The sequence below is a fragment of the Antechinus flavipes genome, chromosome 3 (assembly GCF_016432865.1).
Source record: "Antechinus flavipes isolate AdamAnt ecotype Samford, QLD, Australia chromosome 3, AdamAnt_v2, whole genome shotgun sequence".
In the NCBI taxonomy this organism is placed as follows: domain Eukaryota; kingdom Metazoa; phylum Chordata; class Mammalia; order Dasyuromorphia; family Dasyuridae; genus Antechinus; species Antechinus flavipes.
The window spans coordinates 423,158,531-423,185,764 of NC_067400.1; the positions used below are offsets into that span (position 1 = coordinate 423,158,531).

At 33.1% G+C, this 27,234-nt stretch overlaps 1 protein-coding gene across 2 annotated transcripts in view; it reads right to left on the reverse strand.

The window, feature by feature from the left end:
• Positions 1–27,234, reverse strand: part of CERS6 (ceramide synthase 6) — a 291,619-nt gene that overhangs the window by 76,116 nt on the left and 188,269 nt on the right. For both annotated transcript variants that reach the window (XM_051986225.1, XM_051986224.1), the window contains exons 5-6: positions 17,688–17,738; positions 2,931–3,023 (exon numbers count right to left, since the gene is read on the reverse strand). In XM_051986225.1, coding sequence (XP_051842185.1) covers positions 2,931–3,023; positions 17,688–17,738 — 144 coding nt within the window. The remainder of the gene's footprint in view (positions 1–2,930; positions 3,024–17,687; positions 17,739–27,234) is intronic.

Sequence of the window (27,234 nt, forward strand, 5' to 3'; positions counted from 1 at the left end):
TTGTACATGAAGAAAAAAGTGTTTGTGGATTACTGGTATTCATTTGAAATCTGCCAGTCTAGTTCATGACCATTTTATAGGAGAGCTAAAGAAATATTGTGATTATTCTTTTATTAACTTCTCTATTAATAGGCTTTTAGAGTTCAGCTTCTATGTCACATCATCAATGAGTATCTTCAGACAACTTGGTTTCATAATTAGCAAAGAGGCTGTTATCTTGCTTTTTAGAGGATTTGGTCAGAGGTTCCAATATGGGAGCAGAGGAGAGTTTCTGGCAGTAAAAATACTTTGTATATCTTCTGATTGCTTGAAAAGCAGTTCATTTGGTCACTGGACCAATGAGTAAGAATTCAGTGAGGAATGGATACACCCCCAGAAAGATGCAGGAGGAGAATGGTTATAGCTCAATAATGAAAACAGTCAAAATAAAAGCTCGTGGTGATTAAAAGCTATGAAGGATAATGAGCAGGTCTGGTAGTGGTAGAAATCCTATATTCATAAAAGAAACAGCAATAAGTCAGATGAGTCAGGGACATATATTTGTACTTATTAATAAAGAAAGAAGAATATGACAAAAATCTTCATCCAACTAGTCTTCACCTGAAACTAGCCCACTGAGGTTTTGACCACACACACACACACACGCACACACACACACACACTCAATTTCTAGTTCATTAGCAATGACCTTTCCAAAGCACAGTGGCGACTCTGCAAACATTATATTTTTATCCTTCTTTATGAATATTTCCTGCGTTCATGGTTGTTCCTTCAAATTAATCACTTGTAGTTTCTTATTAGCATCATGGATCTGTCTCATAAAGATTTTAAGAATGACCTCAAAATATTAAAGCCTCTCAAATTCTAAATCCAGAACTTTATGAAAGTATGGAGGTAATCCTGGATTCCTATTCTATGTCAGCATTTTAGAAGCCTTTAGCAATTCCTAACAAACTAATAGTGCTTGGCGTATGGGCCTGGCAACAGAATGCACTTGTTATCTGAGAAGGAGTCTAGCCAACTGATTGCATAGGCTTCTGACACATAGAAGATCACCCATTGGGTGATTTTTAAAAAAAAGTCCTACTAGTAAGGCAGGCAAGGGATTACAATCAGCACTGATGAAGGTACTATTGACACTGAAAAAAGTCTAAGTCTTCTCTGGTATTAAAGAAGAATATTTCGAACTGTTGGCACAGGAAGGAAAAAAAATGAAATATGTATTTAAAAAAAAAACACAACTGTATCAGGGGTTGGCCATTTTTTCCCACACCAGCATTCTCATAGCCATGGCTTGATTTCTTTTGTCCAAGAATAGTTATTAATATTTTAATGCCATTTCTAGGCTTTTGGTGGTTTTTCCCCATCCATCTCTGCTTCTAATTGGATGAGAAACTATAAAGACTTCAAGGAGGGAGCCATAAAAGAGCTGCCACTTCCAATGGTGAGTTTGAAATGAAGATATATAAAGTTTTCCCAATACCTACCATAATAGGTGGTTATCACCTAACTAATAGGTGATCAAGAAGTCAGAATTCCAGTCTAATCTCAACACTATGGCTTTTGGAAAGAGCTTAACTTCTTGTCCTGTATACAAAATGTTCTGCCTTCCCAATTGTAATATCAGAATATGTCCTAAATATCAATAAGAAACCAGTTCCTAACCTAAAAGACATTTCTGCTATTCAGGAAACAAAAGTACCATCTTTCTTTAAAATGGATAGTCTATGGTAGATAGGTAGTGCAGTGGATAGAGGACGTACCCTAACTTCAGAGGACTTTGGATTCAAATCTGACCTCAGACACTTGAAATTTAGTAGCTGTGTGACCCTGAACAAATCACTTAACCCCAACTATCTTATGAAAAAAAATGGGGTGGCTTGAACCGCTCTGACCATAAGATGACGTATATGGATCTTTTCTCATGGTAATCTTTTTTTTTTTTTTTTAAATAATTGAAGAAAATGTTAAATTTCAGTTAGAGGTTAGTGAAAATCATGATTTTTTTTCTTCCATCCCAGTTCACAAACCTATTGAAATCTATCCATCAAAACTGTCTGAAAGGATTTTAAGGTATAATTCAGTAAATTCTGAAGCATTCTCATGAATCACATTATCTCAGGGATCCTAGAAATCTGAATTTATTATCTCTTGCTATTGACATAGTCTTACTTATATCAGTCCTGTTTTTTACCCTTCAAATCATAAAATAGGGAAACATAGTATTGATATAGGCCAATCTGACTATGTTTTATCTTTTCAAAAAGTCTGGAAAACAGTCTATATATATATGTGGCTAAATGGCAAAGTGGATAGAAGGACTGGAGTCAGGAAAATCTGAGTTCCAATTCAGTCTCAGACATAATAGCTGTATGATCTTAGGCAAGATATTTGAACATTGCCTGCCTCAGTTTTCCCATATAAAAAACATAATAAAATAATTCTCATAATAAAAACACCTCCCAAGGTGTATGAAAATCAAATGAGATATCTGTATAATGTTTAGTACAATATAGTAAGTGCTTAACAAATAGTTTGCTTCCTTCCCCTTTTCCCACCCACCTGAGCAAGAAAATCAGATAAATGGGAATTACTAGTATCAGGATTCATTATTATCTATTTTCATAGAGATAAAGGCATTTAGTTAGAGAAGAAAAACTCATTTTGGAAATAGATTGCCACTCTGATTAAACAATAATGAATTTTACAAGCAAGAAGTAATATAAAGTTGGTACTTTATAGAAAGAAAATCATAACAACAAAAAGATATTAGAACATCATTTTTTACAATCAATATTTTACAATGAGATGTTTGCGTTTCAAATCTACTCATGCTACATTCTGCTTATGTCTATACACAGCAATTGCCAAATGACAAAGAAGATACATGGTGACAGCCTCTTCTGATTTATGTCACACTGTTTTCTTACCTTTCTTTTGATGTCAGTAAATTGAGAAAACATTAAGGACCAATAGAATGACAATTCCAGGATATAGTAGTAATGAAGATCAGGTGTCAGTGGCTGGAGAGTGAGAGATGAAAGAAAAGGTTTATCAATTAACATAGAATCTATTTTATTTTGTAAACATTTCAAATATATTTTAGATAAGCTATACAAACACTTTCAGCTTGGACAAATGGGCTTAATATTTCATTCTTTATAAAGGCAATGATATTTTCTTTTTCTTTTTTTTTTAATTTTTTTAAAGCTTTTTATTTTCATGACATATGCACAGATAATTTTTCAACACTGACCCCTGCATAGCTTTGTTTCAGATTTTCTCCTCCTTTCCCCTACCCCCTCCCCAAGATGGCAAGCAATCCAATATATGTTAAACTTGTTAAAATATATGTTTAATCCAATATGTATAAACATATTTATACAATTCTCTTGCTGCACAAGAAAAATCAGATCAAAAAGAAAGTAAATGAGTAAGAAAACAAAAAACAAAATGCAAGCAAACAATATCAAAAAGAGTGAGAATTTTATGTTGTAACCCACATTCAGTTCCTACAGTCCTCTCTCTCAGTGTAGCTGGCTCTCTTCATCACAAGATCACTGGAACTGATATCAGTCATCTCATTGTTGGAAAGAGTCATGTTCATTAGAATTGATCGTCATATAATATTGTTGTTGCTGTGTACAATGATTTCACTTAGCATCAGTTCATGTAAGTCTCTCCAGGCTTCTTTGAAATCATCCTGCTGGTCATTTCTTACAGAACAATAATATTCCATAACATTCATATACCATAATTTATTCAGCCATTCTCTAATTGATGGGCATCCACTCAGTTTCCAGTTTCTTGCCACTACAAAGAAGGCTGCCACAAATATTTTTGCACATGTGCGTTCCTTTCCCTCCACTGATTAACTACTCTATTTCTTAGCCAGTTCCAAATGGTTTTGATGACTACTGCTTTATAATATAGTTTATAGTCTGGCACAGCTAGGCTACCTTCATTAGCATTTTTTTTTTCATTAATTCCCTTGAAATCCTTGATCTTTTGTTCTTCCAGATGAATTTTGTTATTATTTTTTCTAGATGTATAAAATAATTTCTTGGGAGTTCTATTGTTATGGCACTAAAAAAGTAGATTAATTTAGGTAGTACTGTCATTTTTATTATATTCGCTCTGCCTACCCATGAGCACTTGATATTTTTCCAACTGATTATATCTGACTTTATTTTTGTGGAAAGTGTTTTGTAGTTGTGTTCATATAGTTCCTGACTTTCCCCAGGCAGATAGATTCCCAAATATTTTATACTATTGATAGTTACTTTGAATGGAATTTATTTTTGTATCTCTTGCTCCTGGACTTTGTTGGTAATATATAAAAATGCTGATGATTTATGTGGATTTATTTTATACCTTTTAACTTTGCTAAAGTTGGGAATTATTTCTAGTAGTTTTTTAATTGATTCTCTAGAGTTTTCTAAGTATATCACCTAAGTATATCATCTCCAAAGAGTAACAATTTGTTTTTCTCATAACCTACTCTAATTTCTTTAATCTCTTTTTTCTTCTCTTATTGCCAAAGCTAACACTTCTAATACAATACTGAATAATAATGGTGATAGTGGGCAGCCTTGTTTCACTCCTGATCTTACTGGAAATGGTCCTAGTTTGTCCCCATTACCTATGATGCTTGCTGATGGTTTAAATAGAAGGAAAGGATTTTAAGGAAAAGTCCATTTATTCCTATACTTTCTAGTATTTTTAACAGGAATAGGTATTGGATTTTATCAAATGCTTTTTCTACATCTATTGAGATAATCATATGATTTCTGTTACTTTGGTTATTAATATAGTTGATTATGCTAATAGTTTTCCTAATATTGAACCAGCCCTGCACTGTTGGTATAAATCCTACTTGGTCATAGTTATTATCCAGGGAATGATTTTTGTAATCTTGTTGCTAATATTTTATTTAAGATTTTTGCATCAATATTCATTAGGGAAATTGGTCTATAATTTTCTTTCTCTGTTTTCACCCTAACTAGTTTAGCTATTAGCACCATATCTCTGTCATAAAAGGAATTTGGTAGGACTCCTTCTTTCCCTATTTTTTCAAATAGTTTATATAGTATTGGAATTAATTGTTCTTTGAATGTTTGGTAGAATTTACATGTAAATCTATCTGGCCTTGGAGATTTTTTCTTAGGGAGTTGATTAATAGCTTGTCCTATTTCTTTTTCTAAAATGGGACTATTTAATTTATTTCCTCTTCTGTTAACCTGGGTAATCTATATTTTTGTAGCTATTCCTCCATTTCATTTAGATTATCAAATTTATTGGCATATAGTTGGGCAAAATAACTCCTAATTATTGCTCTAATTTCCTCTTCATTGATGGAAAGTTCTCCCTTTTCATTTTTGAGACTAATAATTTGATTTTCTTCTTTCCTTTTTCTATTCAAATTAACTAAATGTTTATCTATTTTGTTGATTTTTTTCACAAAAGCAACTCTTAGTTTTATTTATTAATTCAATATTTTTCTTATTTTCAATTTTATTAATCTCTTTAATTTCAGAATTTCAAATTTGGTATTTAATTGAAAGTTTTAAATTTGTTCTTTTACTAGCTTTTTTAGTTGTAGGCCCAATTCAATGATCTTATCTTTCTCTATTTCATGCAAATAAGCATCTAGAGATATGAAATTTCTCCTTATTAACACTTTGGCTGCATCCCACAAATTTTGGTATGTTGTCTCATAATTGTTATTCTTTTGATGAAGTTGTTGATTGTGTCTACAATTTGTTGTTTCACCCATTCATTCTTTAAGATTAGATTATTCAATTTTCAATTAATTTTTGGTCTATTTTCTCCTAGTCTTATATTGTATGTGATTTTTACTGCATCATGATCTAGAAAAAATGCATTTTCTATTTCTGTCTTTCTTCATTTGATTTTGAGGGTTTTTTATGCACTAATACATGATCAACTTTTGTATAGGTTCCATGAACCACTGAGAAAAAAAGTAAATTCCTTTCTGTCTTCATTCAATTTTCTCCAAAGATCTAGCATACCCAACTTTTTAAACATTTTATTGACCTCCTTAACTTCTTTCTTATTTATTTTGTGGTTCGATTTATTTAGTTCTGAGAGAATAAGATTAAGATCCCTTACTAGTATAGTTTTGCTGTCTATTTTTTCTTGCATCTCTCTTAACTTCTCTTTTAGGAATCTGGATGCTATTACTACTCGTACATATATGTTTAGTATTGATATTGTTTCATTATCTATGATACCCTTTGGTAAAATATAGTTTCTTTCCTTATCTCTTTTAATTAGTTTTTGTTTTTTTTTTTTTTTTTTAGTTTAGTTTAGTTTAGTTTAATTAATCTTTGCTTTTACTTGATCTGAGATCAGGATGGCTATCCCTGCTTTTTTAACTTCATCTGAAGCAAAAAAATTCTGCTCCAGCCCTTTACCTTCACTCTGTATATATCATTATGCTTTAAATGTATTTCTTATAAACAACATATTATGAGATTCTGGCTTTTAATCCAGTCTGCTATCCACTTCCCTTTTATGGGAGAGTTCTTCCCATTCCTATTCATAGTTAAAATAATTAATTCTGTATTTCCTACAATCTTATTTACCCTAAATTATGCTTTTTTTCTTTTCTTTTCCCCTTTCCTTCTCCCCAGTATTTTGCTTTTGATGACCACCTCCCTCAAACAGCTCTCCCCCTTCAAAGTCCCTCCCCCTTTTTATACTGTTCTCCTAATACTTCTGTTTTCCCTTCCATCAGTCTTTCCCTTTCTTTTCCCTTTTTCCTGCTACTTCCCTATAAAGTGAGGAAAGTTTCTCTGTGAAATCAAATATGTCTGATATCCTCTCTTTGAGCCAAATCTGATGAGAGTAAGATTCATACAATGCTAATCCTTCTCCCTTCTTTCCCTCAATTATAATAGGTTTTCCTTGCCTCTTCATCAGATGTCATTTCCCTTATTTTACCTCCTTTTTCCTCTTTCTCCAGTACGCTCCCCTTTCCATCTCTAGTTTCTTTTTCATATTATCATAATAAAATCAAATTATACCTCCAGTCTCTAAGTATGAGTTTCTCAAGAGTTCTTTTCTTTTTACCTTTTTATGTTTCTCTTAAGTTCTGTGTTTGGAGATCAGATTTTTTGTTCAGATCTGGTCTTTTCATTAGAAATAGATGAAATTCACTATATCATTGAATGTCAATCTTCTTTCCTGAAAGATAATGCTCATTTTAGCTGGATAGTTTATTCTTGGCTGTAATCCAAGTTCCTTTGCTTTTTGGAATAGCAGATCCCATGCCCTTCAATCCTTTAATGTGGAAGCTGCTACGTCCTGGGTAATCTTAATTGTGTCTCTTTGGTATTTACATTGTTTCTTTCTGGCTGCTTGCAATATCTTTTCCTTGGTGCAATAGTTTTGAAATTTAGCCAGAATATTCCTTGGGGATTAAATTTTGGAGTCTCCTTCAGGAGGTGATTGCTGAATTCTTTCAATGACTATTTTACCTTCTGATTCTACAATATCAGGGCAGTTTTCCTTTATTATTTCCTGTATGATAATGTCTAGATCCTCTTTTTCATCATGGCTTTCAGGAAGAACAATAATCCTTATATCTCTCTCCTACATCTATTTTCCAGATCAGTAATTTTTCCTAGGAGTTATTTCATATTTTCTTCTATTTTTTTAATTTTTTTTATTTGTTTGACTGATTCTTGAAGTCTTATTGAGTCATTCACTTCCATTTGTTTAATTCTAATTTTTAGTGTATTATTTTCTTCAGTTATCTTTTTCAGCTCCTTTTTTATTTGGCCAATTGAATTGTTTTGTTCATTGCATTTTTTTTCCATTTCACAAATTTTGTTTTTCAATGAGTTGGTATCTTCTTCATATCTACTTTGTCAGACATTATATGCTTTTTAAATTTCTTCTTGTAATAATATCATTTCCTTTCCCCATTTTTCTTCTAACGCTATTTTAAGATCCTTTATGCAATCTTCCAAGAAAGCCTTGTGAAATGGGGACAAGCTCATATCTCCTTTGGGACCTCATCTGGAGTTGATTTGCCTTTAGGAACCTTAGGATTTGAAGTCTGTTCTTCTTTCTCTCCATAAAAGCTGTCTATGGTGAGAGTTCTTTTTGTTGTTGTTGTTGTTCATCATCTTTTTTTAAGGCTTGAGGTCTGCTCAATGCAAACAAGTGACGCAGTTCTGTTGATTGACTTCTGGTGCTGGGTAATAGCAGCTAGGTCCTACATTCTTCTGGGGCTCAGTGATTTGCAATTTGCCTTTTGCAGCAAATATGCCAAATTGCCCACTTGCAATCAAGACAGAGTAGCCTAAGAGGGTCCAGAAGATTCCCAGGTACATGCAACCTGCAATTCTGACCCCTTGCCCCAGCTTCTTGCTCTGGTCTCCTTGAGCTGCAGTCTGGGCCTAGCAGACTGTCCTCCTATCCATTTGAAAGAGACTTATTCTGAAGTTCTTCTAAGGTTTCTTCATCTGGGAATTTTCTCCAAATATTTGTGGATTCTTTGACTCCAAAACCAGTTTAGAGGCTTAATCTACTATTGGTTTGAGAGAGGGTAAGAGGAGGTCACAGAAAGTTGTGTCAGCTTTCCACCATCTTGGCTCTGCTCCCAAGGCAATGATATTTTCAAGAGTGACTCCACTTGATGCTTTGATGTCATTATCATAGTCCTACCTTCTCCCCAACAAGTCCTCAGATAATATGAACACTTGATAATTCTTTATTGGCCTAATAGAAGCATTTAAAGTTTTTTAAAAGCCCAAAGAATAATTTTGGGACTTTATAGAACACTTGAAAACCACAAGCATATCTTAAAATAGGGAAGAAAAATAACACTCTATGGCTACTATGGGATTTTATTGTATAAGAATTAGAAGAATAAGTGTTTTTTGGTCCTCAGTCTTGGGCAAAAAGTTTATTGCTTAATTAGGCTCAAAAGAACAAGAAGAAAAGGGAACAAACATTTATTATGCACTTACTATGTTCCAGAAACCATGCTAAATGTTTTACAAATATTAATGCACTTTGATCCTCACAATCGCCCAGTGAGATTAGTGCTATTATTATCCCTATCTTATAGTTGAAGAAATTGAGGCAAATCGAAGTTAAATGAGTTTTCCAGGATCATATAGGTAGGTAAGTATTTGAGGAAGGAGTCTTCCTGATTTAGGACCAATATTTGATTTATTGTACTATCTAGCTGCCTCTCAAGAATTAGAATCATCTCACAATTAAACCTTGTTGTGACAGAACAAATAATGTAGCATGCTGTCAAGACTAAAGGGATGCTTAAAAACTTTAACTTAAATGATCAGAATAATGGAAAAACTAATCTAACAGTCTGGGACGTCACAGTAAAATAGCCAGGAGCCAAGAATCATCAAGAATATGCTGAATGAGAAGGGAGAGTTAGAGATGGGGAGAGATACAGAGAGAGACAGAGATACAGAGACAGAGAAAGACAGAGAGACAAAGACAGAGAGAAAGACAGAGACAGAAAGTGACAGACAGAAAGAAGTAGAGCCAGACAGAGAGACAGATTATGGTGGTTATGCCTACTAATCATTTAAAAACTTCAAGGTTGAACCTTGAAGGTGTCCACTTCAGCAAAATAATTCTAAATGCTCAAAATTGGAATAGGTGAATAGTGAGTATTAAAGAAAATAGGAGCAGATGACTAGGGAATGAAACAAGAAATTTATCATAGCACTTTAGAGTGAGAATTTTATGTGGGAACTACAAAAGATTACTTTTTTTTTTTTTTTGAGGAACAGTAGATATGGAAGCCAAAGGAACTATTCATGTCTGCCTTGTGCCATATTCCTGTTACAGGACTCACCAGCTCCATGTGTTATAAATACAAACTGATTCTTCTGCTTTAGCAGAAATTGAATGGGACTAAAGAAACACATCTTCTTTACTAAGAGATAGATTTCCTAGATAGGATGGAAAAAACAATCCCTAAAGGAAATCTGGAAGAAAGATTCTTGAGATAGTAAAGGGGAATCAAGATCCAGGTCAGAAACCATTTAAATTTAGAAATATGACATACAGAATGAAAAAAAAAGTTTGGTCCATTGGAACTCTTTTAATAGAGACAAATTCAGAACTACTAGAGAACATTAGCAGCTCATATTCTAAACAAGAATAAGAAAGATTCAGAAATAGTGAAAGGTGCAAGTAAACTTATTTCTAGTCTTAAGAGAAAGAGATAAAGAGTGGTTCCTGGTGACTCTTTAGTCTGAGAATACTTTGGAGATGATTCTAAGTAAATCTGACCTGAATAATTGGAAGGTAAATCATCTTCTTAAAGTTTATTTTAGAGTAGCAACAGAGTCTGCAAGACTTGTCAAACTTGCAACCCATTGATGGAAGATCAAATGATCATTTGCACATTGAGGGGATTCAATGATGTGGCCTATAAAATTCCTTTCAGTTCTAAATCTTATCATACTATGAGAAATCTAGAGTTCAGAATGAGAGAGAATAATCGTTTAATACTTTGCACTGATTCAACCTCATCTAAAGTCTTTAGTTCTCAGGGGACATTGAGTTAAGTTGGGTGTTAAGCATGGGAGGATATCCAGAAAAGAGTGACAAGGATGGTGAAGAGACTTAGAATCGTGTCAAGATTAATATAATCTGGGATCTTTAGCCTGAAAAAGAATTAATATGTAGGGAGAGGGAAGAGGAGAAAGGAAGGAAAGAGGAATATAATTATTGCCTTTGAAAACATGGACTAAAATAATTCTCTTTAGCTACAAAAATGGGGTTAAGACTAATGAGTTGAAGTTACACAAGGATAGATAACTCAAAATAAGAAAGAATTTTATCACAATTACATCAGTTTAACAATGTCAAAGGTTGCCTCTCGAATGAATCAATTTACTACAAAAAGTGCTCAAGTAGAGTTTAGATAAATATCCGGATTGGACATAGTAACTCAGAGTCAAAAAGATCTTAGTTCCAATCCCATTTGTGATACTTATTCATTAGGCAAACAAATGAGAATAAAAACAACTGTACTACATATCCCACAGGGCTGTTGTAGGCTTCAAATGAGTTTATATATGTAAAATGCTTTGCAAAAATCTGAAAGTTCTATGTAGGTGGATATTTGTTATTTACCTAGTAATACTGTTACTTATCAAGGATATTATAATAGAATGAGCAGCTAAACTGGCTAATCTTTAAGGTCTCATGCAATATGACTGACTAGTTAGGTAGTATAGTAGATAAAGTACCAGACCTGAAGCCAGGAGAACTTGAATTCAAATTTGGCCTCAGACACTTTTTAACTATGATAATATGAGCATAACATTTTACTTAAAGACTGCTTCAAAAAATCTATGATATTATAGTCCTTATTTTCCTTATAAAATTTATTTCTATTCCTTTAAGCAACTAAATAGTTTACATATCTTAAAATGAAAACTTTAAAAGAGATTGTGTTTTCCTCCCCCATAGTCTTTGCCATCAACCAGTCAAACAATAAACATTAGTTATGTATTATGTGATAGTACTTTGCAAATTTGTAGAAAGGTAAAGACTAAGAAGAAATAGAATGGAAATTTCTGAAATTACGTATCCTATGGATAAGATTAACATAGACTAGTTTCTGTTAAAACTTGAATGAGAAAGTTCTAAATAAACATTTTAAAAGTACCACCTTATCCTTTGCATAATAAATATATGGAACTTGTTATTCCCAGAAATACCACTGCTAAGAAATTAATGGGTTTTTAAAAAGTTTGGTCACATTTATGAGTGACAATACTTATCAATTTCTAGCAAACAAAACAATAACATGTTAAACTATCGAATTTAAAATTAATTTCAGGAGGAATAATGGTACACTGTAATAATGCAACATTTGTGGAAATAGTGCCTTGTTTAAAGAATAAGTGGGTTTGACTCACTGTGGAAATTCCCATGTTATTTGATTAGGTAGGTAGAAATGCTGAAGAACCTGAAGAAAACAAATTTGCAAAGTACCTGCCACAGAATACATAACTAATGTTTGTTGTTTAACTGGTTGATGGCAGAGACTTTGGAGGGAAATGAGGGTCTCTTTTAAAGCTTTCATCTTAATGTAAGGAATTACCCATTTTATATGTAAACTTCTTAGCTGCTTAAAAACATAGAAATAAATTTCAAAGGAAAATGATAAAAATCAGCTTATGATAAAATAAGCTCTCACTGATAAAATTTTAAGTAATGATATATTTTGTTTTGAGTACTAGATAGAAAACTGCCAGATGAATATATATATTTTTTTCTTTCTCTATCTCTCTATTTTTAATTTATTTTTTTCTTTTTTTTTTTTAATTTTATTTTATTTAATAATAACTTCGCATTGACAGAATCCATGCCAGGATAATTTCTACACGACATTATCCCTTGCAATCACTTATGTTTCGTTTTTTCCCTCCCTCCCTCCTCCCCCCCCCCCCCCAGGATGGCAAGCAGTCCTATATATGCTAAACATGTTGCAGTATATCCTAGATACAATACATATTTGCAGAACCGAACAGTTCTCTTGTTGCACAGGGAGAATTGGATTCAGAAGGTAAAAATAACTCGGGAAGAAAATCAAAAATGCAAATAGTTCACATTCATTTCCCAGTATTCCTTCTTTGGGTGTAGCTGTTTCTGCCATCATTTCTCCAATGAAACTCAGTTAAGTCTCTTTGTCAGAGAAATCCACTTCCATCAGAATACATCCTCATACAATATCGTTGTCAAAGTGTATAATGATCTCCTGGTTCTGCTCATCTCACTTAGCATCAGTCCATGTAGGTCTCTCCAAGCCTCTCTGTATTCATCCTGCTGGTCATTCCTTACAGAGCAATAATATTCCATAACATTCATATACCACAATTTACCCAGCCATTCTCCAATTGATGGGCAGCCAGATGAATATATTGAGAAGACTTGTTTTAAGGCAGAGTAATTACTGAAATAATGGTAGTTGCTGGACATTGTGATCCACCAAGATATTTACCTGTGCCTGTTTTTAGAGTTCTAAAGGTTATAACTGACATTATAAATCAAATAGTTGTTTGGGTCTACGGAAAGATTATAGAAGTGCTGTTGAGGGTTCATATCTGAAAAAATGAGTTTCTTGAATTTTTATCCCCTAAAGTAAATATTAGTCACTGAATACCAGGAAGGACTTCTTAAAGATATTAGAAACAATTAAGAAAAAGATAGAAGGATTTGAATGAGAGAGAAATCAATCACAAGATGATGGAATAAAAGACATAGAAGAATTGCATCTGCTTTGCTGGGAACCTGCTAATTGGAAGAGATTTATTGTTTTTCTGACAGGCTGGAAAAAGACTGAGACAGTTGGTAGAAACTTGTTAGAAAGAATTATATAAACTCTACTATTGTGTGAAGAACCATTGAAAACCATGTTGTTTTTTTAAGTCCTATAGGGTAAAATGAGGAATCCTCTCAGGGGATACCTATGTTGCCCTCTCCTATATTCTCTGCTTTAAGAAGAAACAGAATCTTTTACTATAATAAAGGACTTAGAGCTACCTGGACAAAGGAAAGATCTAAAGATTGTGGCAGTTCTCTGACTTAAAAATACTGTTTCTCACTGAAAAGGAGTAATACTTTTTTTTAAGTGTTCTGGTAAAGGTGATTGTCAGTGAATAGCTTGTCATTGTTGACTTGAGAGCAAAAGAGGAACTTTTCCAGTAGGAGAGCAGTAAGGACAAGAATGGAAATAACTAGCAGTTAATGGAGCAGTTTGATGTGGTGTCCTGAAAGATGTCAAGATCTAAAGTCTAGAATTGTGTCATCCCTGGTACAGTAACTTTGCATCTACCCACTAATTTAGCAAAATTAGTATTGTTTTTGGTACTGACAAAGTCCAGAGTTGAATATCAAAGCTAAAACTTTTTTCATCCACTTGGGATACATACATTTATACATCTATCATCTGTCTGTTTATCCACACATATATAAAGGGAATCCTAAAAGTCTTAATACAATTTTATGCTTTAATAGATTAAATAATAACTGCAACTTTAATAAATTTATAGTTGTAATAGTTTAAAACTACTAAGACTTTTGGGACATTCTGTACAAGAGAGCCAAATATTCAACTTTATATGTTGCCCCTCCTTAAATATTCAGAAGTACATTATACTACACAGGATTCCTTTCTTTTAGTGTTTTTGAGTCTTTGGGTCATTTTATATTTTGGTGTACAGTGTTAAAGAGGAGCAAATACTCCTATTATTTTCATTAAAAGGTGCAAAGTGTTTCAATGAGACTTAGGAATTTATATCAAATGCTCTTTGTGGGAGAATCCAAGCCTGTGTATATATAAACTCTTTTTTTAAATTCTAGATTAAAATGTCTATTTCTTGGAGGTATTTTATCCAGATTAGAAAAGAATACAAATAACTAGCAAAATAGCATTAGAGAACTCTGAGAATTTTGATAGCAATCTGACAGAGAATTAAATTACATTGAAAACTAATTACTCACTGCAAAGGAGCCACATTCCTGAGTCTCAAGGACTTTCTTTAAATACTTGTATGATCGAGGTTTAAATTTCCCCTTCTTTAGTAATAGTGATATGCTGAATTTCAGCTACCTCAAACAGTAAAAAATCCTGGTTTTGTTATTACTTGAAGTTTCTAGAAACTTCAGTTCTCTTTTAGCATGCTAACATTTCCAATAGGCCACATATTAAGACAAATTCTACCATATTATCCAAAAGAATATATATTTTGTGAAATATGGCACAAAATCTAATTTTTAAAACCACATCAGAAAATTTTCATAATCAATTCTATTACATTTTCCAGTTTTATGGATAAAATTGATATGCAATCTATTTTTGAAAAATGAGTAGTTAATAGTAGTAAACCAAAATATGTTTTAGAGAACACCACAGAATCAGTATGAGAGATTGAGTATTTTATAGATGCAAGATTGTACAATAAATATCAACTAAGTCATTGTCCAGAAGAACAACATGCATGGGAGCTTGCATCTTTATTGTGTTTTCTATTGATAAGAAATTGTGTAATACACAGATATGAATTATCCAATACATAATTGCAGAAAGCTTGTAGAAATTTGTAATTATTTGGAGAAAAATTGTAGTATACTAATTAGAAATTAACTGCTTTTTTTTTTTTTTTGGTGCAAAGACTATTAAATAATCATTCTGCAAAAGGAGTGACTGTACATGTAATAATAGAATTGCATATATAGTTAGTGCTTTATTCACATATAGATTGTGGCTCAAGTTCTAGAAGAGAAATGTCTTTTTAAATGAAGTGTCTCCATATTATTGATTCACACTCTCAATAACTGATAAATTAATAAAATAATTAAAAAGGCAGTAAATGCAAAAGGTAATAGTGACCTTTTTACCATGTACTAAAAGTATTTTCATGTGAAAATATAGATCTTGTTCTATTTCACAAATATATAAAGTTGTAAAAATAGTATTATAGTTATGTGATAACCTCTCTTGAATTCAATGAATTTTATAAACAAAGTTGATACCCTGCTCTGACAAAAATATCTTAAAATAAGTCTTCATTTTCAAAGAATGTAATGTTAATGTTGAAAGAGGTAATTAAAATAAGGCACTATATTTATATACTTACAAAATGCTTTCCTCATAACATTCCTGTATTGCCAATGTTATTATCCCAAATTTATATATGAAGACATTAAGATTAGTCTCCTTACTAGAACATATAGATGACATGGACTCATAATCTCTTCTCTCTCTTTAGTCTGATTTACTCATCTTGACCGATTTCATTTTAGATCTAAAGTTCCCAGAGGAAAGACACAACTATCTTGCTATAATTTACTACTATATGTTAGAGTTTTAAGGATAGGATTCTAGGGGAACTATAGTATAGAGGAATGCAGATTTTGGGGAACTCTGAGAAAAGTATACTTGAAGCAAAGATACTTACAGCAGGGTGTTAACTCAGTGTGATTGATGAGATGATGGTTCTCTAGTTCACATATATTTAGTACTTGGTATGTTGATGTAATGGTTTTCTAGTTCACACTTAGTGTGCTGTAATGATGTAATCATACTGAGGTATTTAAGGGCTAAGAAAGAATGGAAATGAGACATTCCATCTTTGACCATCCTCCTGGTGGCTCTCCTGCCTATTTCACTCCTCCACTAAGACCAAGGCTGGTCCTGAGATCCTCCAGAGAGTTAGCCTGGACATTATACTATAGTGTGTATATTATATTTTTATTACTGGTGTAGGTCCTGAGCCACCACCAGTATATTACTAATTTTACATAATTAGTCACAGTAACTCTTATACATAAAAGATTTATTAAGTGATAAAATTTGTGATGACCACGTTTAGCACCCAGAGGATATTAACATTAGCTGAAGTCAGAGTAAGGGAAAAATCCTTGAGCTTTATTCTTTGCAGAAGTGAAGGGGAATGGCGATATGAAGTGAGAGCAATTGCAACACGAATCCTGCCAGCAGTGCCTCTGCCTCTCTCACTTCACCAACCAAATCCTCTATGCAATCTCCTATACAAGACACCAAACTTGCACAGAGAGTGGGCAAGGCCATTTTTCTCCAAGCATATATTAATAGAGTATTGTCCAATTGCTAATCAGCCTCAAGTGCTTGGGACCTCAGTGCAAAAAGAGCTTCAAGAGTTTCAGCCCATTACAAAAACTGAATGACAATAAACATTTATTCAATAAAAAGCAAGGGCAGGAATGATTATGATCTATAAACTCTGATCACAGTCTTCCAATAATGCACATAATATCAATGGGAAAGAATGGGTACACATGGAAAGCTACCAGGGAGCCACATGAGGAGGAACAACATATAAATTTGAATATTTGACTCTCTTGTACAGAATGTCCCAAAAGTCTTAGTATAGTTTTAAACTATCACAAATATAAACTTATTAAAGTTACTATTATTATTTAATCTAATAAAGCATAAAATTGGATTAAGACTTTTAGAATTCCCTTTACATATGTGTGGATAGATTGACAGATGATAGATAGATGTATAGATGTATATATTCCAGATGAATGAAAAAAGTTTAGCTTTGATATACAAATCTGGACTTTGTCAATACCAAAAACAATACTAATTTTACTAAATTAGTGGGTAGATGCAAAGTTACTTCAAAATACAAGGATCTAAAAATTTTCTTCCATTGTTGTGACTTTAATCTCCATTCAAACAGCTTTTAGTTGCATGGATGAGTTTCTCATATAATTGGCTAATTCCATACTTCCACCCTCAAGGAAGGAATGCTTCATTTACATTTCTAAAGACTTCTCAAACCAGAAAATGAGACAAACAGCTTGCTATCCTAAAATTTTACACTTGATCTTTCTACAGAGGCTGTTTTTATGTATCAGCTGTCATCAACCCCTCAGGCTTCTCCTAGTCATTAAAAATAGCCAGCCCCTTAAATGGGTACCTGCTGGATTTAACTTCTATACAGACACAGACATAACCAGGTCCCTTTTCCCTAACCAAGGCTGCTATGTAATATTTGCCAGTAGAGGGCACTAGAAAGCCAAACAGTTAATTATGCTGATGAGGGCTAGACAGAATATGCAATGGATTTGGGGCATAATAATCTATGGAGGAGGAAAGTAAATTCTCTTACCTGATAAGGATAATTGTACCAGCATTGTTTTGTGTTCCACAGCCAAGGTGTCTGGAAAAGAATAACAAAGAAATGCATTTTAGGTATTAAGAAAGTACTTGGGGGTGGAATGGAGAGAGGAAAGCATTCCATTCTAGGGCATATTGCTCTTGCCCCACTTCAAAGGAATTTTTATTTTTTGTTTGTGTGGGGATTTGGAGCACTTAAAATTTCAGGAAACAGATGCAAGAGTAATTATTATTCTAGCAATTGCACCCTTTGATCACTCTGGTTATTCCTAGAACAAGAAAGAGAACAAAACACAAATGTGAAGATGAAGCAGTAGAGTATGCACTTGGGGGCCATTTTTCTAGCACTGAGAGGGATTTATAGTCATTATTCGCACATTTACTCAGCTACCACATAACCAATGGCAAATAGGTGTAAGACAAGTGTTCAGGGATAGCCTGTGAAAAAATAAATTCTCCCTTTGTACTGACCCATGAGTGTATTACACCTCCATGCTGTCCTCATTTGCCCTGTTTCCTAAAGCACTGATCCAATTGATCCAAACTACAAATAGTTTGGAATCCAAAAGTAAAAAAGAAGACACATCCAAAACTTGAGGAAATACAGAAGGCCTTAACTTTTCCACTTTCTCATCGTGAAAGGGCCAAAATAAAGGAATGAAGAAACCGCAAAAAGCAGCAAAATGTTTGTTAAATCTACTTTCCTCAAAACTAAGACAACATATTTCTGGAAAGAGGAGAGAAAAGGATAACTCAGGGAAATATTAAGATGCCCATCCTGAAGCACAGAGACGCTGCTCCTTCCTTTCATGTTTTAGCTTTGTTTTTCTGGAGCCCAGTTCTGGTAATCCTAGGGTCTCTAAGAAATAGCAGCCAAAGTTTTTGAGAGAAATAATAGTAATTATACCACATTAGTACTTTTGTATACTGCTTCTAACTTTTCATTTCATCATCTCATCTTTTGAAGAAGAGCAAATATCATTACTATTCTGTACATTACATAAAATAAGACTCAAAAGATCCTCAAGAATAATTTGCCCAAGATCACATGTCTAATTTGTGAAGGAAATTAATCAAGGCTCAGATTTCCTGAATCAAAATCTAACACTTTATAAATATATAAAATCTGCCCAAATCCATGTCTCAATCCATTTTCCCCCTCTGATGTCATTCTTTGCTACTCTCTTGTTCCTTCTAATCCTGTTAAGTGTATGGAATCTATGTGAAAAGAACACTTAATTATTAGTCTGATTTATTGAAAAGTTTTATATACTTTTTTTCTTAATATAAAAAACCAATGGAGTGTTTTATTTTTCTTTCTCTCAAAATAATGAAAAACTCACTTTAAATTATGTTACTATTTACTGTGTTTCCTCAACAGAGTCCATTTCAGCTGTGTTTCTCCCTGATTTAAGCAGGCAGTAGGTATCTGCTTTTACTTGACATTGATGGAAATGATTCCCTGAATTCAGTGCTATACACAAAATTATAGGGTTGAAAGAAATGTCATTCTTTAGAAACTATTTATTCCATAAGGAGAATTACACTTAAAATATCCCAATATAGTGCTTACCATTATTAAAATCCCTTATAATTGATCTTTGGTTTAATTTTCTTGTTCTTTATCAGTAAACACAATCTCTCTTCACCCTAATTTAAGCTTATTTCTTAGTAAGCAGAGGTAGAAAATAACTAGTTTTAATATACCTTGCTATTTGAAATTCCAAGAAACCATGACTGAGTCCTCATTCAGCCTTCTGCCAGTAATTTTTTATTTACACATATTTATAAAAGTTTTGAAAAAAAGCAAAAAAAAAAGCAGCCTTAATGAGGGCAGGGTTCCTGGTGGTCAGGGAGTTAAATGATAAGGTATTAGTGGCAGGTTCCAGGTTCAGGGAACCAAATGAAGAGATTTGGCTCCCCCAGATTCCCCTAGGATTTGGAGCAGGGCAGGGAGTTGTGGGAACCCCCTTCTGGTAGCACAGAGATCTTTTCGTAAAGGAATTTATGAATCCGAAAAGCTAGACTGGTAAAAGAAATTTATTGTTGGCATTAGGAAGTCAGCCTTTGCTATGCATGAATAGAAAGACAATTCCTTGTTGGCAAGGTCCTGGCAGAGAGATCTAAAGTTTCTAGCAGAGAAATCCTGACAGAGAGGGATAAAGTCTTGTTAGGGAAATAGGTGAGAAAGATAAAGAGAGGGTAAGGCTGAAAAAGAATATCATTTTAGCAGGCAGAGGTTGGTGCTATGCCAGAGACAGAAAGAAAGAGAAAGAGTTTCCAGCTACCCTCTTCAGCCTGAGATCATATTTACCCAACCCACACTTTGAATCTCAAGTCACAAAACATAATAGATTTTTCCATTGTCCTAGATACATCTGCTTCTAGACACATGAGTTCCACAGCAGTAATGAGTAAGGCCATAAACAATCCTGCACCCTATATAAAGAGTAAGAGTCATCTTTCATTTTGAACAAATGTAATCACTTCATTATGGATGCAAAGTCAGGGGGACCTTTCCAAGGATATTATCCTATTGTCCTCATTTTCTATCTAATAATTTGTATATATACATTTGTAAATGCACACACATCTTATTGTACCTAACACAATATGATGTATGTGTATTTATGTCACAGACCCTCATATTTCATGAAAAACAAAACGGAAGCCTTTTTATGACAGCATAACTTTTTTCAAAATTATACTTTTATCAACTCTTTAGTAGACACACTATTTCAGTGTGAACAAAACTTGATAAAAATTGAAAAAGAGGCCCACTAGCATTTTACCATCTGCTGTATGATAGATTGGATTTATTTTAATTTCCTCCTAGGAAATTTCTTAAAAGTAATATTTTCAAAAAATAGTATCACATGACTTTACAACTTTCTGTAATACCAAAATTCTTAAGATCACCTGGGAAGAGAATATACTTTTCTTGAATTAAACTGCCAAGCATTCCAATTCTACTGCAGTAAGTAAAACTTTGTTGAGCTGGTCACATTGCTCAATTGTCAAATATACGCTTGCCAAAAATTTTTATTTTATATAGAAGTTACACAGGCCAAGTGCTCACAAGATAGCCAGAACTTTAGAATCAATTGTATGACATGGGAGATACTGGCACAGGAATGTCGAGCATGATGTGCCCTCATCAGAGATGGTACCATGCTCTATGAGCAAAGCAGAATTGAATTAATCTAAAGGAAATGCGAGATGTACAAAATTAGAGAAGTTACCCCAAATGTTTATAGGGACTGTTTGTATCTGACCTGGGTCAATTGGTCTGATCAGCCACAGCTGGACACACTGTAACTCCACTCTACCATAATGATGTCATTTTGGTCCTCTTTGAGAATGAAAAACAACAAGCAACCAATCACTGCATGGAACCAATTATTGGTAAGTCAACAGAGCATCTACATAGTCTTGAACAAGTTATTCTCTTCTCTTGGGATCCATTTTCTGCATATATAAAGTGGGAAATAACACCCTGTCACCTATCTATGTCACAAGACTATTATAAACATATGAAATAATCTAAGATAACCAAATCTTAAAGTACTTTGTAAATGTAAACTATTAAAATTACAAAATTTGTGACAATTGTCTTTTAAAGCACTGGTCTATTAGATAGGCAAGGAAATGAAACCATAAATAAACATGTGCATCCACAGCCAAATGAGGAATAATAAGCAAATATTTAATGGCTACTTACTATTTAAAGACTGCTTCTCTGGTAATGAAGTATTATACACCAGGAACATTTAATTATTCCTCATGAAAAGTAAAGGTTAAAAAAATAGATCTGAAGCAAAAAATTTACAGTCAAAATCTTAACTAGAAACACAAGATCACAGAAAAAGACTGCTCGTTTACTAAGTTTAAATTACATTTAAAAAATGAAATGGTTCAAAATTTAGGTATTTGGATGACTAGAAGCATTAGTTTCTTGGAATTAAAGGCTATAAAGTAGCAATAAAGTAATTAAAGAAGCTTTACAGCTTTAGCAAAGCACCTTGGTCTTTTTATCTAAAGTTAGAGTGTCAAAGGCAACAACTCTTTTTAAGACAGGAAATTCTTTTCATCTTAACTGGATTAGCAGTCATGCTTCTTTTATTTTTTATTGATAGTTGTTTAATTAATTAATTAATTTTAATGCAGAAAAGATACTTTGGGAGAAGGGTACAATAGGAGCCACAGCTAGGGTTAGATGAGCCCAGAGCTGCTGCTACCAAGAGATACCAATGATGTAATTTCCCACTTACCAATCAACATACCTTTTTCTTACACATACAAAACAGATACTAGGAAAACAGCAAGCAGATAAAACCAAAGAGCTCATCTAGAGAGGGATAACTTTAAAAAGAGAAACCACAGGCATGGAATGTGCATTTGCTTCAAAAGTAGACTGACAAAAAAATGTAATTTGGACACTGGTCAAGTTGGAAAAGTATACTGTCATTCTTAAACTGGTCTAGATGCTTCTTCAGCAAAAACTGGACTCAATTTGGAAAATAATTTGAATATTGGCCCAATATACATAAGTTGAATGGATCCTTGGGACACAGATTTTGAACTCTGGAGTATCACTGCCTTACCTAAGCACATAAATGAACACTTGAGAATTTGCTTTCAGGCTTTATCTGAGAAACAGAAGAAAGGGGATGTTTGGGGGAGCATCTCTTCATACCAACATGTATATCTTTTAGGGAGACAGGCTGAGTCTATAGGTTTTATTTGAAAAGTGGAAAATGAAGATAAAGAATCAAGAGAAAGAGATGAGAAATGGACAAAAGAATTGGAAGAGTTTGGATCATAGAAGAGAAGAGTTATTTAAAAACAGCCAAAAAGAGAAATTTAACAAGGTGTAACATATGGATATAATTAATAGGTATACTACTCTAAGACTAAAGGGAACAAAGTCAGAGCTCTACATTCTTTTTTTTTTAAATTAAAGCTTTTTATTTTTCAAAACATATGCATGGATAATTCTTCAACATTAGCCCTTGTAAAACCTTGTGTTCCAATTTCCCCCCCTCCTCCACACCCTCCCCTTGATGGAAAGCAGTCTGATATATGTTAAACGTGGTAGAAACATATTCTACATTCTTTTAAAAAATAAATCTCATAAGAAAAAAAAATAAACTGTTTTAATAAACAACATACATTTTTAATAATGTATTACCCCTCAAGTTATTTGAAGAATTCTAATTTCATCTAGAATCTAGCAATATAAATTGCTGCCCCTGCAGGATACATAAGACTGTCATTGATATTTTATGAATAATAAATAAATTCCATAATTTAATTTTGCATTTCAAACATAAAAATCACATTTCATTGTAGAACTGTTAGCAATGCCAAGGTCATAAGTTAAAAGAGGAAAATCCCCAACAATAAATCAATAGCACAGATGAAGCAAAATGTACTCATTTTACTGACTGCCTACCAATTCTCACTTCTTATCTCACTGCTAATATTGACAGCTATGGGTCACATAGGACATAGACTGGAAAGGCTGGGCCTTGCCTGGCAGGAGGGCTCAGGGCAGAGAAAAATTCAATACTCATTTAGAAGGAAAGCAACATTGTCAAAAGTAGCTGTGGCTATGTGGGTGGAAATAATTTCCAAAGTAATCACCAAATGTTATTCTGCCTCAAAGATATTTAGATGGATGGACGGATGAATGAATGGATGGAGAGACAGACATATGGCAAAATATTTATACATAAATGAACAGGACTTGGTGAATTTTAGCAAGACTATTCCTGAGCTGGGTAAAGAAATAAGGAAAGTAATATTTAAGGGTAATAAATAGGTCATCAGTGTTAGGATGCCTTGTTGGGGGTCATGGCCCCAACTCCCAAGTGGAACAGGCTTTATGTGACCAGCGCTGCCTGTCCACTTGGATGGCAAAGACTGTGAGTAATGAGGGGCAAGAGCCAGGGTAGTGTGAGGCTCCAATTATTACAAAGACTGAGGATCCTTTTATCATCTTGGTGTCTGCTTTTACTTCCTACATTATACATAAGCACATTCTAACCTATACTAAGTACATGATTCTCTATAGGAAGCTACATGTAGACATGTTGTGTACATTCCTTTCCTAACAGGGATATTCAAGGTCCTCCCCTCCAAGGTCCGGCACGCCTCCCCTGGGACCTGTTGCTTCTTTGGGTGGGACCCCTTCCTCCCATCTCCATCTTGTTCACCCTTACAAGGCTACCCTCAGATTACCTGAGCTGTGCCCTGAATGATGTCCAAGGCGCAAATTTAAAGAATATGTCTCAATGACATAGGTGTTCTATGGTGAGTACCCTAAAGTGGGGTGGTACATAATCATTTACTATCCTCATCCTGAAAAACTATTCTCCAGTCATCTGTCTCTTCCTTTCTATTATCACTTTTCAAGACTTGACTACCTGATTTATACAACCTCCTAGCAAACTTTTCTGAATCAAGGTTATACACCACAGCAGATTACTAAAACAAAACAAAACAAAAACTTACATATACTTTTTTTAAAATATATATTTTATTTTATTTTATAATAACTTTATATTGACAGAATCCATGCCAGGGTAATTTTTTTACAACATTATCCCTTGCACTCTCTTCTGTTCCGATTTTTCCCCTCCCTCCCTCCCTCCATCCCCTCCCCTAGATGGCAAGCAGTCCTATATATGTTAGATATTACATATACTTTTAATCTTGTTCTCCAGTGCTTGAAAATCTTTGATTTGATATTACATAAATATTAAATATCTGTTTGCTTTTGAGGTTCATCTCACTCATGTCTTCTATAAATTTGCTTCTTACAATTTTTCAACAAAACTCTTTGCTAAAACAATCTTCTCTCTTCTCTATTGGAACATTATGAATTCTTTAAGGCCCACCTCTATTATAAAAGCTTTCATACAAATGTTAGCGCCAATTAATGCCCTGATTTGGTGCATATTTATAGCACTAAGCATCACAGAATTACAGAATCTCAGTTGAAATGGACCTTGGAGGCCTTTTAGTCTTCTCTATTAGCAAAATAAAATCCCCTTACTGGGGTTGGGCGAAGTGGATATAAAGAGTTATTACTTCCTAATGCAATTCATTGTACTTTTGGGTAGTTCTGATAGCTAGAAACTTTCACCTTACATCAATCTAGATTTTCTTTCTATGAAACTCAAAAGATGATAGGTTTGGAGCTAACAAGATGATTACAATTATCCTTTTTAATTTCCTACCCAGTTCATGAATCCTATTATATACTTGACTAGTGGCCATATAATAAATGCAAACAATGATGGGAAAGAAGGTGAACAATATTGGTTTGGGGCATCTCCAATTGACAGAAAGTTTTTTCTAATACTGAGCTAAAATCAATCTTTCTATAACTTCACATTTTCCCAAACTGGTGTGAATGGATTAAGGATTTTCCAAGACTCTTTCATTGTCTAGAAATACTTCTATCTTCAGACTCCCTAAAAATTGTTCTTGAAGTTGAAACCAATTCAAAGCTTTTCACTTTTGACATAAGCAAAAGGCTGAATTATACATTGTTCCTAGCAATGACTATAATGTATTACTGACTTCCAAACAGATATTCAGACCTTAGCTTAGTTCTAAGTAAAAATGAATGTCCACTACTTACTTGGGAAAACCTCAATACGGTGATAAAATTGGAAAACAATTGGAAAAAATTAGATTTAGACTAACATCTTATGACAACAATAAATTCAAAATAGTAAAGGCTTTGTTCTAAAAAGAAATTAGAAGAGGACCAAATCAGGTATCTATCATCACTACAAATAGAGAGGGAAGAACAGGAGGAGAAAATCTTAATAAAAATTGGATGAAAGCAAACCCCTCCAAAATAAAAGAGTTAAATTTAAATACATGAAGTTGAAAAGCTGTTGCCCAATAAAAAAAAAATCAACATAGAAAATATATTTTAAATTAAAAAAAAGAAAAGAAAAGCTGTTGCACAAATAACTCTCAGTCACAATATAGATTGGGGAAATTTCTTTGCATCAGACAGCTCAGTAAAGGTGTGGTATAAAAATAAATATAGGTAACCAAAGTAAATATGTAAGATCAAAAGTCATTCCCTAGAGAACAAGTTATCAAAGGATATGAATAAACAGTTTTCAAAAGAACTATAGTCTTTTAACAAACATGAAACATTGATATAAATCACTAATAATGACAGAAATATAAATCAAAGCAATTTTGAGGTTTTACTTCAGACCCAGAAAATTGACAAAGATGATCAAAAATGAGAACGGTCAATAATTATACAGGTTATAGAAGGATAGATATACTAATATGCTGAGAATTTTTCTAAATTTTTCCAATTCAGAATTATGCAAGTAAAGTGACTAAAATGTCCATATCTTTTGGTCCAGAAATTCCACTAAGAGTCATATATCCTACAAAGATAAAAGGTTAGAGAGGTCCCATGTACACTAAAATATTTATAGCATTACTTTCTCTAATAACTGGAAACAAAGTAGAGGCCCCAAATTTAGGATGTACAAATTAGCATATGGGTGTAATAAAATATTATTGTACAATAAGAAATGATGAACATGAAGAAACAGAAAAGCATGGAAAAACTTACATGAAATGACAGAGTAGGCAGAATCAGTATTACAATATTACTATAACAATGTAAAAAGAAAGAACAATAATAATGAAAACTTGAGCACTGTAATTATAGTAACCAAGTTTGACTTTGAAAAAAATATATAAGAAAATACATCATTATATTGAAAAGGCTGGGATCTGTGGGTATGAAACACTAAATATACTGTAAGATTCAGTTAATGTGCTGGTTAGTTGTACAATATATTGAACTATTTTTTTTAAATTTATTATGATTTTTATTTTCATTTATTATTTTTACTATGTTAAAAGAGATGATAAGGAAAGAAGAGAAATATATTTGAAATGAATATGATATTTAAACAAATGAAATCAATAAAAATGAAATATGAAGTTTCAGACATTGCTTTTTAATTGCTGGTATACAGACTTATGATGGGTATTATTAATTAGATGTAAAATAAGCATTAAAAATCATTTTGAGATTTTGAAATGAGCTTATGTCAGATGATCTCTAACATGTTTTCCAGCAATAACATTCTAGGATCCCATACATCTTATTATACATATTATCTATATAAAGTACCTCAAAAGTGGGCAGCAATTTTAACTGATGTTCAGAGTTGAATTTTAAATGAATGGAAATTTAGGGGACCATTTTATGATACCTAATAAGAGATCCAAGTTAAAAAAAAATAACCTCACCAAGAATATAATTAGTGTGTTCCCTCTGGGATTATTTTCCATTTACTCACAGATATTATATATGTATGTGTGTGTGTATGTATGTATGTAAATTGTCTCTTGATTTTTTAGAAGGGGACCTTCTTGTGACTGTGGTCCATTTTTTTTTAATTTTCTTTTTTATGTGTGGCACTTATTGTGACATCTAGTTAATTGAAAGTATTTAATAAATACTTCTTGACTGGATCCAT